Raw genomic sequence first — 14,507 nt, 5'->3', positions numbered from 1 at the left:
GACTCTCATGTCTCATCCTTATTTAACACAGCACAGTGGCATGCACAGTGAAGTCACTGTGTAGGGCCTCTAAGTCCCCCAGAGAAGGTTCGGAGCCTGTGCAGGATGTGCCTGGGCTCTGTAGACAGAGGGTGCCTGCATACCCCATTGCCCAAAGGTCCTGGGAGCTTCCCACTGTGAACACTGAGGGGAGATAGTGTCTAAAACTAGACCGAGAGTCTGCAGGGCACTCCTGCCTGCCCAGTCCTGCACAGGCAGCACTCGACTCGTGCTGGGTGGCTTGTGGGAAGCACCAGTTCTGGGGTGGGGAGGACCCTTCAGGGGTCAAGTTGGAGCACTAGCAGGGCAGACTTGAGATGAGAGGAGCCTGGCTCCTTCCCCCACTTGCTTTGCAGCTTCCTGAGAGTGTCTCAGCTGCTCCTGGGCAAAGGAGCCCATGAAGGTCCAACTCTGATGAAACCCCAAATGACTACAAGGTCACACACAGTAAGGAAAGGGGTCCGATTTCAGTGCTGGGAACCCAGGGCTGATAAAGGCTAAGCAGGGGTTGCATCCCCCCACCCCGACTGGGGGACTCCTAGACAGAGGATCTATCCCTGAGCCACATACCTCCAGCCCCTCACTAGGAGATACAAGGTAGGCGCTCCACCCCTGACCCACGCCCCCAGTCCACTCACTGGAGGATTCTAGGCAAGGGCTCCCCACCTGAGCCACAAGTTTTGTATTAGAGGGAGAGTTAGCTGGAGAAGGAAAGAGGTCCCAGAAGCTCAGTGATTCTCTCCCTCCTCCCTGTCTCAGAGTGACTTGAGAAAGGTCAAGCCATGTGTGATGGCGCCATCTGCAGGTGCAGGTTTACCTTGGGAATGATCTGCTTTTGTTTGATACCTTTACTCTTCCTGTCAAAATATTAAAAATGGTGTGAATGTGAGGGTAACAGGGCTGGGGGTCTTGTTAGTTCAGCAAGCCACGCCTTGTGGGTTAGATTCAGAGAAAGAGAGAGAGAGAGGACAAATGCAGCAAGACCGCCACTGACTCCCTAGCCTCCCGAGAGCCTTCCACACTGAGGGTTCTGCTCCATCTGAGGATGCAGAATGTGCTCGAGGCTCCAGGTATATGCAGCAGTGAGAAAGTGAACCAGCAGCCAAGCACACAGCACCTGAGGTGCCCTGATGCACTGAGCGACTGACCCTACTCTGCTATGTCAGCTTTCCACTGGTGCAGCAGAGACCTACAAAGAACAAGGCCTACTGGCTCCTCATGTAATCGTCTTCAGGGCATTTATTATTAGTATGCTATGCTGAGGATGGAACCCAAGGCCTTCCATGTACTGAGAAGATGGCCTGCCTCAGAGACACACCCAGCTCTGGGGTTTCTGATGCTGGAAAGGAAAACCGAGGCTAGACCCCTGTTCCAGGGCTCTGGTGGTCTCACAGTGGAATTCTTTTAAGAGACAGGGACTCATGTATACCAGGCTGGCCTGTATGTGCTATGTAGCTGAGGGTAAGTGAACTCCTGATCCTCCAGCCTCCAGCATCCCAGTGCCAGGATGACAGGCATGCAATACCTCCTTCCCACCCCACCCAAATCCTCCTGCCTTCGCCTTGTTCAGGCTGGGTGTGCTTGGGCAAGTGCCACGGTATCTGGGTATGGTGTGGAAAGCTAGAGCACACAAGAACCCTGCTCACCATGCATGTGGCCAGGAGCTTTCAGGCCTTAGGGCTGTGAATGCTAAACCTCTGCTGTCTCCAAGCCACACCCCAGCCCTTAACTGCATCTCAATGTGGGTTAAAAGAAAGCAACAGAGAAACATGCAAAAATCACGTTTGGATACGGTGGCAAGTACCTGCAGCCCCAGCTGCTCCTAGAGCTGAGGCAGGAGGATTCTCCGAAGATTTCTTTTTAAAGTATGTATAAATATGTGCACACACACGAGTGCAGTGCCCATGGAGGCTAGAGGAGGGGATCCTCAAGCTGGAATATCAGGAAGTTAGTCAACACTGTTGCTAGGAACAGAGGAGCAAGTGTTCTCACGTGCTGAGAGATCATCCACCTGGAAGCGGATCTTTGAGCCAGAGAGTTGGAGGCCAGCATGGACAACATGGTGAGACCTTGGCTCCAGGGTTGGGTTGGGGGAAGGACCAAAAAGTCAGGCTCCTTGGGCACAAGTGCTATTCTCAACCAGACTGTGGCTGGTAACTGTGGGTGCCCTGACAGGTCACCTCAGTGGTGCTACATCAGCATAAGGGGTCTTGAGACTTATCATCCCCTTTCAGAGAACTATGACAGGGATGGAGTGGGGCACCTGCCTACGATTGGTCCCAGCTTTACATGCTCCTTGCTTCCATGGGCTTCACAACAAGGTCAGAGCAGGCAAAGGCCAGGCAATGGAGGCTTGTGCTCTGCAAGCTGGCCAGGGAGGAAAGGACTTGGTCAGCACAAGAGCAGGAATCTCTTCAGAGGAGCACTGCTCAGCTCAGGGAGCTGGCAGGGACATTAGGGCAGGTCAGCAGCAGCTGGCTGAGGGCTGAACTGTGAGGCAGTGCTAGGGGTGGGATGAGGGAGCGTTAGTGGCCAATCATGTGAAGGAGGAGCAGCCAGTGGTGGCTGCTGCACTGGCAGGAGCTGGGGGACTCACAGGAAGGAGGTGCGGGGCTTCTGGAACAGACTGAGGGACTGGAGAAGCCTCCTCGGGTCCTCGCCCTGCCATGGCAGTCCTTTGAGGCTCTTGATGATTTGGTTATGCAAATCGCTGGGGGACAGAAGGGGACCCAGTGACAGAGAGAAGAACAGTTAGAACGTATCCCGCCACCTGGGGCTCTAGTGCCCATCAGGGTGTCCTAAGGCCACAGTAGACAAAACATGCATTTGAGGAAGGGGAGTGTGGGTGACCACTATGTCCTTCCTGAGGGAGAGGACTGGGTCAGGAACATCTACTGTCCCTAAGCTCAGGGGACCATGGGCTTATGACAGGACCCTGGCTGGCCTAGATCTTGATATAAGAACAGGCTGGCCTTGAACTTACAGAATTAACATCTGCCTTTTCATTCATTCATATATATATATATACATATATATATACATATTATTTTTAAAGAATTTTATGTGTGTGTGCACATGTGTGTATATGAGTGTGTGTGCATGATCATATACATGGGTGGTTGCATGTGCACAGGGGCTAAGTTATACTAGAGGCCAGAGAGGATGCTGTGTGCCTCAGACCTGGAGTGACTAGCATTTGTGAGTAGCCCATGTGGGTGCTAGGATCTAGACTCTAGTCCAACAGCGAATGCTCCCAACTGCGGGCCATCTTTCAAGTGTCATGGTCTTCTATTTTTAAGTGGCTTTAATTTATATCTTGGGAGACACGTCACAAACTCTGGAAGTCAGAGGACAGCTCCAAGCAGCCAGTTTTCCTTCTATCATGTGGGGACTTGGAGAGCAAATGCAAGGGCATCAGGTGTGGCAGCGAGCACCTTTCTCCTGAGCTGTTCGGCTAGCTGGGATCTTGTATGATCTTTGTAATTTGTGTGAAATTGGCTGGGTCTGCAGAGCATGGCTCAGACTTGACTCCCTGGAAGCCCATAGAGTCCCTCATTGTCTGGTACTTCTCAGCTGGTGACCAGGCTTCCTCTTTCTAGCCCCAAGGGACCAATCTGTGTCCAGACATGGGGACATTTGACTGTTCTTTCTAGGGTTTGGTACTTTTTGGCACGAAAAATTTATTTTAACTACGTGCATAAGCATGTAGATATGTATGGGATTGTGAACACGAGTGCGGTGACCATGAAGACTGAAAGAGAGGGTCAGAACACTTGGCAATGGAACTACAGATAATTGTGAGCTGGCCCACGAGAACACTGGCAGGTGGGTCCTCTGCAACAATACCGAGCCACTTCTGTGCCCACACGTTTGCCAGCACGGTGCCCAAGGCCCACACATCCTGGGCAGCTGCTCTGCTACTGAGCTTCGCCCTGATTCTCACTTGCTCTTCAGTATTTACCTATATGTTTGTGCGCATGTGTCTGAGGGTGCGTGTGTATGTGCATGTGTGTGGGCACATGCATGTGTGTAGATGCATGTAAGTGTGTCTGAGGGTGCGTGTGTATGTGTTTGTGTCTATGTGTGCATGTGACAGTGCATGTGTGTGGGCACATGCATGTGTGTGGATGCAGGTATGTGTGTGTGAGGGTGCATGTGTGGAGGTCAGAGAACAACTTGCAAGAATAGGTTCCCCTCACCATGTGAATTCTTAGATTCAAATGAGGTGGGTTAGCCTTGTGGCAAGCACCTTTACCCATTGGGCCATCTTGCCAGCCTCATTCCCATTATTTTAAAAGCATGTTTAGGCTCTGATAGTTGGCCTGAAGGTGGCCCTGTGTGCAGCCCCATACTGTGATACATGCACCATGCCTCGTGCCCTGATGGATGCCATACTTACCTCTGTCCCCTCGCCCTCCAGGGAGGCACAAGAGCAAAAAACGACATGGGTGACACTGGGTTAATGGGTCCCTTTACTTGCTGCACAGCCTTCCTGTCTAGAAAGCTCAGAGCAGGGGCTCCTACCAGCCCCACATATGCCCTGACATGGCCAAATGTGGCAGTGTGTCCCCAGGAAGGATGCTGCTCTGAGCTCCCAGATGGTGGCCCTGGCCTGTGCCTCCCTGGTCTTGGTGCGAAGGCTGCTACTTACTTCCTGCTCTCATAGAAAGCCATGATGTCCTCAAAAGCGTTAACATCCAGCTCCTCAGAGCGCTCAAAGGAGAAGTCTAGCCCTGTGCAGCTGCAAGGGAGAAGCTCAGTGAAGCCAGCAGACACACAGCACTGACACAGCTTGGCCAGGTATGGGCCACTCACATGGAGAGACACTGTGTGGTTTGAGGCCTCTCCTTTACATGGGTCCTCCAGGCTCCTAACTCCTGATTTGGTTTAGGACCCTGCTCAGCAGCCCAGATGGACTCAGTCACAACCCTTCTGCTTTAGGCTATTATTGCATAGCTAGGAGACAGATGTGTACAACCAGGCCTGCCTTGACAGTTTCCATATCCAAGGGACCTGCCTTGCTCCAAGGCTGCTGGGACATGGCTTTCCTGACTTGGAACTTCCTCTCTGGCAACTGTCGAGCATGGCTGATCTGCCACATGCCAAGTGATATTCAGGAAAGTGAACCCAGAGGCTCATTTGTTTGAGGCAAGCGCCACAACACAGATGCACACTCCCAACTTTTTACTGTCTGCAGGGTCTCCCTCTGCAGCCCAGGTCAGCCTTGGTCTTTCAAATCTTCTGTCTCAGTCCCACAATCAGCTACAATCATAGGCTGGCACTCCTGGCTCAGCTCATAAACACTTTTATACCCTCCTGGTACCAAGAGGAGGGCCTAGGTCACTGCCTAGGCTCACTAAGTGCCTCTTCAATGACTGTGATGGAAAAACTTAGCAGAAGCTACTCAGCTGTCAAGAGAATGACAAGAGAAGAAGGATCCCTGCTCTTCTCAGGCCTGGAGGCAGAGTCCAGTAGGCTCATAGTGACGCCTCCCTCTTTTCCTCGGTGTGTTACTCTGCAGCCTCAAAGGTCCCTTACCCTCCTCAAGCCAGGGGACTGAAAACATCCTCTTGTTGGAGACATCTCCACATTAAGCTCAAAATGCCTGGGACTCCTGATGACAAAAAAGAAAAGCCTGCCAGGGGTACCATGTTTCAAAATGCGAGGTGATGGCCTCTTGTGAGCCCCAGTATGAGTGAGTACTGAGAGGTCACAAGACCTGTTTCTTTGGCGCAAGCAACTCGTGATGTCATTTCTGCAATTATTCTTAATACTTAATATTTCCTTTATCTATTTGCTATTCCTTTCCTTCCTTCCTTAATTAAACCAGTATTTAGTGACCTGAAAAAATCTAAGAGAAGCCTGCTTAATATCTAAAAATTATATGTTGCTAATATTAAAGAGGCCATTCATAAATTCAAAAAAATATTACAATCACTCGCTCTGAATAAAAATAAAAATAACCTAAAGCTAGAAGCAAAAATAAATAATTCTGCAGCTGTTCCCCCAGTCTTAATCTCAATTCTATATAATTAAGTATTTTTATTATAAAATTAAAAATTAAAAATAAAATAATTAATTAAAAATAAAATAATATATAAATATTTCCCAAAAAATTAGCAATGGGTTCCTTAAATTTAAAAACAATGGTAGCAGCCCCCTAAAAATTCTCTATATAAATTAAATAAAACTATTTTTATAAACAAGCAAGTAGGGCCCAAAAATTATAAAAACTGCAGGGTCAGCAATGTAACCTTATGTTTGCCCTTTTATATAACCATAAATACTAACTTTATAACCACAATATTGCTGCCCCAACCTCACTAAAAACTAATAATCAAAAAATAATGCTTGCTATAAAATTTTTATATAGAAAATTATGTAATTTCTTTTTTCTGTTCTAAATCTATTTTACTCTATATCACAAAAGATGTTAGCACACACAAAAAAAGTGTTTACCCACCCCCCCTATAAATTTTATAACCCAATTTTCTTATATAATTTCATATAAAAGTAGGGCTAAATCAAATCTATATAAGCACCTTAACTCCCAAATTACAAAAGCTCACATGTCAATAAGTCAATTCACCAGCTTGTCAGCAGCATTATATCTCAATTGTGTTCTTATTTGCCTACCAGGTATCCCTAATTCTTTTTTTTTTTTTGGTTTTTCGAGACAGGGTTTCTCTGTAGCCCTGCTGTCCTGGAACTCACTCTGTAGACCAGGCTGGCCTTAAACTCAGAAATCCACCTGCCTTTGCCTCCAAAGTGCTGGGATTAAAGGCGTGCGCCACCACTGCCTAGCGCCTCTCTACTTCTTGGCCTTTGTATGGCAAGCAGCCTCCTGCCTCAGGGATTAAAGGGGTGCGCCCTGCTGGCCTTGAACTCAGAAATCCGCCTGCTAAGGGATTAAAGGCGTGCGCCACCATGCCCAGCTGGTATCCCTAATTCTTAACAACCCCCAACTCCTGTCAAGGCTAAACCCCCGGCATCCTCTGTGCTCACTATTCCTCCCCAGTGCAGATGCCATCCCGGGACCCGCCTTTTGGGGTACAGAAAGGCCCAAGCAAGGGCTTTTCTGTTCTGGGTCTTTTGAGTCCATTCAGCCACTTGAGGGCTTACTTGGCCATAAGGACCCTGGTTGACAGTATAAGACTCCACAACAGTATAAACAATGACACCTCACAGGGTTGGGGGTGGAACAAACTGAAGTCTCGCTCACCGGTACAGTTTTTCTGAAGGGGTACTGGCTCCTCTTGGTAGCTCTTCCATGTGACTTCGAGTGGCAGGGCTACTTATACCTGCTGGGGACAGAGTGAGCATACACTGTTTGGCAAGGTCTCCCACAACACCAAGCCTGTTACTTCTGTGGAATAAGCAGTCAATTCTTTTCTTCTTTTGAGAAAACTGGAACTGAACTCAAGACCTTTTACATGCTATGCATGCACTCTATGCCAATCAAGCCCCAGCCCCTCATTGGGGGACTCTACCCCTATGCCTTGCCCTTGAGCCTCCACTGGGGGAATCCTAGGCAGTGTCTCCACCCGAGTCATGCCTCCAGTTCTTCACTGGGGAATTTTGGGCAGGGGCACTACTTGCTGAGCTGCACCTCAGCCCTCTTTAGTCTTGGAAACAGATTCTCACTAACTTTTCAATCTGGCCCCAAAGTCATGATTGTGCTGACTCTGCCTCCCAAGCAGCTTTAGAATGAGCTGCAACTGTCTGTCAACCATGTTGTTTGTTTCCAGGGTTGGCACCAGGGAGGGCAGCTCTTTCAGTCCCTACCTGCTGCCTTCTCCGCTCTCTCTGCACGCAGGCGCCCAGCCTCCCGCAGCACAGCCATGGCCCTGATGGCTGCTCGTAGTACAGCCCAGCGGAACACAGCTACCGGGTCCATGCCAATGAGCTGGCGCACATAGGAGCTGTCACTGCCCCTTAGCAGTGCCACGATGTCAGGCCGCATGTAGTCCATGTTCTTCTCCCGGAAGTCCTGGTGAGGTGGAAGTAGTTGGTCACCCCTCAGAGCTCATAGATGCCCCAGGAGTAAAGGGCTGACAGGGTTGTGCCCAGATGGGTCTCAGTAACACTCTGTAGTCCTGGCTCGTATTCAGGTTTGGGATGATTGCAAGCACCCCAGAACATGTTGTTCCAACTGAGTAACAGCAAAAGGTCAGAGAATAGTGTGGGCACTATAATAGTGTGGGAACTGGGCAGAGCCTACCTTGATCTGGTATTTCACTCTGCCCGCGAAGTGCTGGATGATGAAGGCGGGCTCCAGGACTGGTGTGCCCAGGAAGTACTTATTGTCCTCATGCTGCTGCTTGAACTTGGCCAGCAAAGTGTGGCTTGTGGCATGTGGGAAGCTGTGGATAGGAGTGGACACACAGACACACTCAGCTAAGAGCCCCTGCCCCCTCACACACACACTCTCACATACTTCTGGCATGTGTGGAGGTCAGACAGCCTGCAAGAGTTGGTTTTCTCCATCTACCACGTGGACCCTGGGAATTGAACTCAGATCTTCAGGCTTCCTGGCAGTCACTGTTAACTGCCTGAGCTACTGAGCTGGCCAACTGTAAGCTTCTCATCCATGTGGCAAATGTGGGACTACAGGGTTAACAAAGTGTTGGGCCTCCTTGCCCCTTGTTTACCCTGATAGGCTGTCTTTGCTTTCCCCTACACTGTTGACCAGATTTGCTGGCTTCTCTCAATCTTTTTTTTTTTTTAAAGATTCATTTATTTATTATATGTAAGTACACTGTAGCTGTCTTCAGACAATCCAGAAGTGGGTGCCAGATCTTGTTACGGATGGTTGTGAGCCACCATGTGGTTGCTGGGATTTGAACTCAGGACCTTCAGAAGAGTAGTCAGTGCTCTTAACCACTGAGCCATCTCTCCAGCCCCCAGCTTCTATCACTCTTTCATGCAGCATCTCAGATTCCACACTGGAACCTCTAGCTTTAGATCCATGTGTACCTGGACAAGTGCCCTGGAGCTATGGCATCAGGTTCCTGCTCCCCACAGGGAGCATGAATATGGTCTAACAGGTGAAGCCAGGCTCTGTTCTGCCCCTGGAGGGAGGCAGATGGAGCAAGCAAGAGGTTCCTTGTACCTGGCTATTTTGCCCCCAGGGAGGGAAACACTGCCCTGGCTTTTGGCACACATTGTTGGCCCCAGCCTCACTATAAACACAGGCAGTGCCAGATGTGTGGCAGATACTTGGGGCTCCATAGCTGGGTGAGGAAGGAGGTCTGTCTGGTAGGGGAGATACAACCACTCAGGCTGGGAGTTGGGCCCTCACTGCCTTTGCCGCATGCATGCGCGCGCACACACACATGCATACATATACACAAACAGAAAAGAAAAAAGAAAAGGTTGCAGTGATAAATGTTAACATGGCTGTTTCAGGAAATTCAAGTCAGAGCCAGTGAGAAGGCTCAGCAAGTGAGTGTAATCGTGGCTAAGCTTGATGATCTGAGTCTCAGGAAGCACGTGACTGAAGGAGAGAAACAGGTCAACAAAGAGGTTTTGAACTTCTGCATGCAGTGGACACCTGCTGCCCCTGCTGCCCAACAATACACCACACCTGATAAATGCACCGAGCCTGACTCGTGACTGCCCTATCACAATGCCTGTAGCAGGTAGCCACAGCACCTGCTCCTAGCTGTTTTTCTCAGGTGCTGCAGACAGAGCGGAGCTTGTGCAGCTGCTGGTTAAGTCTGGCCCCTTTTCTCCTGTCTGAGCTCTGCTTCTCTGGGTGGAGATGTGGCCTAAGGTACAGGGTCTGCAGCAGGGTGCTAGGACTCTCAGGAGTTGGGTCTTGTGGGAGAAGTCAGGATGCTGAGGATAAAAAGCTGCAGGGGATTCTGGGACTCTACACCTTCTCTTGGTTCCTGTTTTTGAGACAAGGTCTTATGTGGCCCAGGCTGGCCTTGATGTAAGATGTACCCAAGAATGACCTTGGATTCCAGATCCTCCTGTCTCCATCTCTCAGGTACTAGAAGGACAGGTACATTATGTGGTGCTAGGGATGGAACCTAGGGCTTTGGCCACAGCAGGCAGGAGCTTCACCTGCCTGCTCCCCCACCCCCTCTCTTTTCTTGGTTTTTCAAGACAGGGTTTCTCTGTGTAGCCCTGGCTGTCCTGGAACTCACTCTGTAGACCAGGCTGGCCTTAAACTCAGAAATCCACCTGCCTTTGCCTCCAAAGTGCTGGGATTAAAGGCATGTGCCACCACTGCCTGGCGCCTCTCTACTTGGCCTTTGTATGGTAAGCAGCCTCCTGCCTCATCATGGGGATAGCACCATGGACAGGGAAGTTCCTCTGGTCTCTCTTGTTGTTTTCAGAGGAACCTGTCATAGAGTGGGATACTAAGGCTCTGACAGTCTCTGACAGTCTCTTGATTTGGAGTATACCAGTGTCCAGGACCATGAGAGGGAAAAGACTTGTCATCACAGCCATAGCAACCAAGTCAAAGCCACCTGACTTCTGCAAGGGCAACTGGGTGACTGAGATGCCTCCCTCCCTTTCTCCAAGGCACACACTGCTGTCTCTGTCCAGCCCTAGTCCTGCTCCGGACATGGTGAGCTGCTTGTGCTGAGCATCCCGTGAAGATGTGCTCAGCTAGCACAGGCAGTCAGCACAGGTTAGCCATGTACCTGCTGTTTACAGAGCATGCTGGAAAAGCCCTAGGCAGAAGTGATGAGTTCGAAAAGCTGAGCAGCTCAGGGAACCTGACTTGTCCCGACACTGGCATGTGGCAGAACAGATAGGGCAGGGACGCTCACTTGCTCTCCTCGTCCAGCAGGTAGAAGAGGCCAGTGGGCTTCTTGCTGATGAGGTGGATACAGCCCACGTTGTCGGTGTAGTCAATGTTGTGCCACGAGATGCCCTCACCCTGGTACTCCTCCTGCAAGGTGAGGAAGGTTAAGGAGGGTACTCACTGCCTTGGATTTGGAAAGAGGTTCCCTGCATACAATGTGGTTGAACTGAGGGCCTTGCACAAGTTCAGCAGGGGCACCACCACTGAGACACCCCCATTCCCTCACTGGGGATTCCAGGTAGGGGCTCTACTCTTGAGCCACGCCTACAGTTCTCCTATCATCTACTTTAACTCCTACTGCAGTGTAAATGATGGCTGCTCTATTGCTGATGGAATCATGAGAATAACAAGTCTAAACATTTCCACTATGGATATAATGTGTGGAAAGAGGTGTTTCCATTTAAAGTTGATTGGCAGCCAACAAGACGGCTCTACAGTTAAAGGGACTTGCTGTCAAGCCTGATGACCTCAACTCGATCCCCTGGACCCACATGGTAAAAAGAGAGAACTAATGGGGCAAGCTGTCCTCTAGCTTCCACTCGTGGGCTTGTGTGTATGTATGTACATACACATACAAATTGAAAACCTAAAAAGCTCATTGGACTGTTCACAATCCCTGGATAAGTGCTGACCCTGTGGAAGGGAACACACGTCCAAGTAAGCACACCTGTTCACATGTGCTGAGCAATGCACAGTGCTGTGGCTTTTTTATGTAGCCCAGCCTGGTCTCGAGCTCACTACATACCCAAGGATAAATTCCTGCCCACCTGGCCTCCTCAGAGCCAGGCGACAAGTGTTCCTGCCATCCCAGCTCTGTTATGGTTTCTCATGCCACATGCTTTCTAGCTTGAACCTCACCTGCTGAAGCAGGGACCTAACAGCCTCCAACCCAATAAAGTAAGTAAACTTTCTAACATTCTCAGGCTCTGTTTCCCCCACGAGTCACAGGAAGGAAAGATGGCATACAACAAAGAACAGAGAGATGGGCGGGAAGACAGGACATGTAAGTCAGCCATCACTGACACCAGCAAAGTGCACACTTTAGAGCTGGCTCTGCTCACTCTTGTCCCAGTGGCATAACTTAAGAGTGGTGCACACCTGTCACCCAGCACTCAGAGAAGACTGACGCAGGAGAATCAGGAGTTCATGGCCATCTTCACTAATGGTGAGATTAAAGCCAGCCTGGGTTGCATGAGACCCAGTCTCAAAAGCAGGCAAGGAGAAACTTTCTCCATTTGAGCAAGTAAGCTGGCGTCTGTCTGGGTTCTCAACTTTTGCTGCAATGCAGAAAGATGCTAGGGCTAGTGTGCCAGTGTGTATGATGTCAGAGGAAAAGCCAGGTCTAGCCCTGCTGATCCCCTCAGGCTACGTGAGCAATGGAGAGATGGTACCCTATAAACTGTGGACAGAAGGATGGTCTTTCAGACAGTTTAGAAAGCCGTGGTGGGCTCCAGCAATTCTCTCTCCCCTTGGGTGTGACTCCAGACTTGTACATGTGTGTTTACAAGCCAAAATATAAAATCTGTGGGTGACTGCATGAATTCAACATGGCCCAGCCATGCGCTGGAATATTATTCAGCCTTACACAGGAATGGGATGCTGACACTTGAGTAGGGATGAAAATGGTGGCCAGTCTCCTAAGTCAGACCACCCAGCAGTGCAGAGGTGAACGAACACTGTATAACTCCACTGACCAAGGGCTGGAGTGTCAACAAATATATAAAGACAGAAAGCAGGAAAGTCTAGTGTCTGAGGGGTGAGGAGGTTATAGTGTAGGTGTGTACAGAGCCTCAGAGGAGCCAGATATGGCTGCAGAAAGTGCATGTAGCTGCTTCCCAGGCCTGTGGGTCCTGCCTCCTCAGAAAGGCTAACATGGCAAAGGAAGAACACAGGGGACATGATCTGACCACCTGTAGAGTCACACAAATTATGTGACAGAATGTGTGCACTGCTGCCTTGCTGAAGGTAGCTGAGCATGGCACCGAGTTCAAGGACGTAGTGTTGGAGTCTGGGGAACCTGCTGTACCCAGGCCCTGGCCTGCTGATACTAAGGGACACCACTGACTTTCAGGGATCACCCTGGGCTGGGGTGGGGAATAGATGTCCACTCTTACCTGCTCCAGCTTGAAGATGTGCTGGGTGAAGTAGTACTGCAACTGCTCATTGGCATAGTTGATGCAAAACTGCTCAAAGCTATTCCTTTCGAAGTCCTCAAATCCAAAGATGTCCAGGACGCCAATGGACAAGCACTGGGAGACAGGTGTGGTTATAGCCAGGACCTCCTGGGAAGATTAGCCCTCCGGAGAGGTGCTGCACAAGTGGGGATGTGTTGTCCTGACCAGCTTGGTACCCGCTGTTTTTTACAAATGGTTCCTTCACTACTTCTTGATGGAACCGGGCCTGCACATATCCAATATGTTGTGGGGGGAGGGGGACCTAGGGCTTGGTGCCAGCCTAGCCTATCACACTTCCAGACACCTAGTGAAGATGCCTGGGTTCCTGTAGAATAGGGCTCTCACCCTTCCTAATGCTGTGACCCTGTATTACAGTTCTTCATGTCTGATGACCCAACCATAAACCATTACTGCACTGCTACTGCATAACTGTAATTTTTGCTACTGTTAGGAAATGTAATGTAAATATCTGATCTAAGACCCACAGGTTGAAACCTGCTGCTGTAGAGGATAAGAATCCTCTGCCAGCCCTGGTATTTGCAGAGATCCCATAGGTTCCTAGCCTCCACGGCTTGTCCCAAGAACAGGGTTTATTCTTGCCCAGCTCAGGGCCTGGCCACTCACGGAAACAGCCTCTTCCATGTCCTTCTTGTTGAGGAGGGCGTGGTTGATCCTTAGCACAATCCAGTCAAATAGGGCACTGTATAGGGACTTGGCCATGGAGTCTCGTGCAGTTATGGCCTGTGAACAGAGGGTGTCTTACCTGGGGTGGGGGACCTCAGCAGGCTATAGTGCTGAGAGTTAGGACCTAGTTTTGTCTTATTTTCATAGACAAAGTCTCATGTAGCCCAGGCTGGCCTCGAACTTGCCATGTAGCCAAGGATAATTAAGCAACTGATCCTATTGCCTCTACCCCCTCATAGGCTGGGATTGCAGATCAGCACAGCTGGCTTGTCACAGGTGTTATAAGGCTCTGAATCTGGGGCCTCATGTATAGCTGTGTTATGACTGTGCCATCCCCACCCTTCAACCAGGTTTTTCACCTTCCTCCTGCTGAAGTCTGCTTAATCCTACACTGGCCCCAGGACACAGCAGCTGTGGAGGCTCAGAGCCTGGGACTCCAGCACAGTACAGGTACACTGCATGGCATGTTACCTACATGGCTGCAGAACAGCCAAGGAAGTGTTTCTCAGTACACCCCCTGTAGGAGTGTCTATTCCGTCCTCCCCATGGATGCAGACATCAGCCTCCAACTGCCAGATATGTCCCTCTGGTTTTGATTTTTCTGGATGTCATGGCAATATTACCACACAGAATGCTGCCTCTGCTGGGGACACTCACTCACACAGCCTCTCTGGGGGACACCTGAGCCACACAGGGATTGGGTGCACTGCAGAGAGGTCAAGTCATGTCAAGAGGTATCTTGGCCCACAAAAGCTCACCATCCATGGTGCCTTCTGGAAATGTAAGCT

At 50.0% G+C, this 14,507-nt stretch overlaps 1 protein-coding gene across 34 annotated transcripts in view; it reads right to left on the bottom strand.

Moving 5' to 3' along the window:
- Positions 1-14,507, bottom strand: part of Myo9b (myosin IXb) — an 88,138-nt gene that overhangs the window by 19,058 nt on the left and 54,573 nt on the right. For 13 of the 34 annotated variants that reach the window (XR_379036.2, XM_006509566.2, XM_006509579.3 and 10 more), the window contains exons 9-18: positions 13,660-13,776; positions 12,976-13,110; positions 10,827-10,948; positions 8,261-8,402; positions 7,825-8,029; positions 7,262-7,343; positions 4,691-4,780; positions 4,439-4,453; positions 2,636-2,749; positions 857-896 (exon numbers count right to left, since the gene is read on the bottom strand). Coding sequence is in view for 31 of the 34 variants with exons in the window: in XM_006509566.2 (XP_006509629.1) it covers positions 857-896; positions 2,636-2,749; positions 4,439-4,453; positions 4,691-4,780; positions 7,262-7,343; positions 7,825-8,029; positions 8,261-8,402; positions 10,827-10,948; positions 12,976-13,110; positions 13,660-13,776 (1,062 nt within the window). In the remaining 3 variants the exon portion in view is untranslated. 34 annotated transcript variants of the gene reach the window in all.

The sequence above is a fragment of the Mus musculus genome, chromosome 8 (assembly GCF_000001635.26).
Source record: "Mus musculus strain C57BL/6J chromosome 8, GRCm38.p6 C57BL/6J".
Classification (NCBI taxonomy): domain Eukaryota; kingdom Metazoa; phylum Chordata; class Mammalia; order Rodentia; family Muridae; genus Mus; species Mus musculus.
This window is presented reverse-complemented; position numbering and strand designations above follow the sequence as displayed.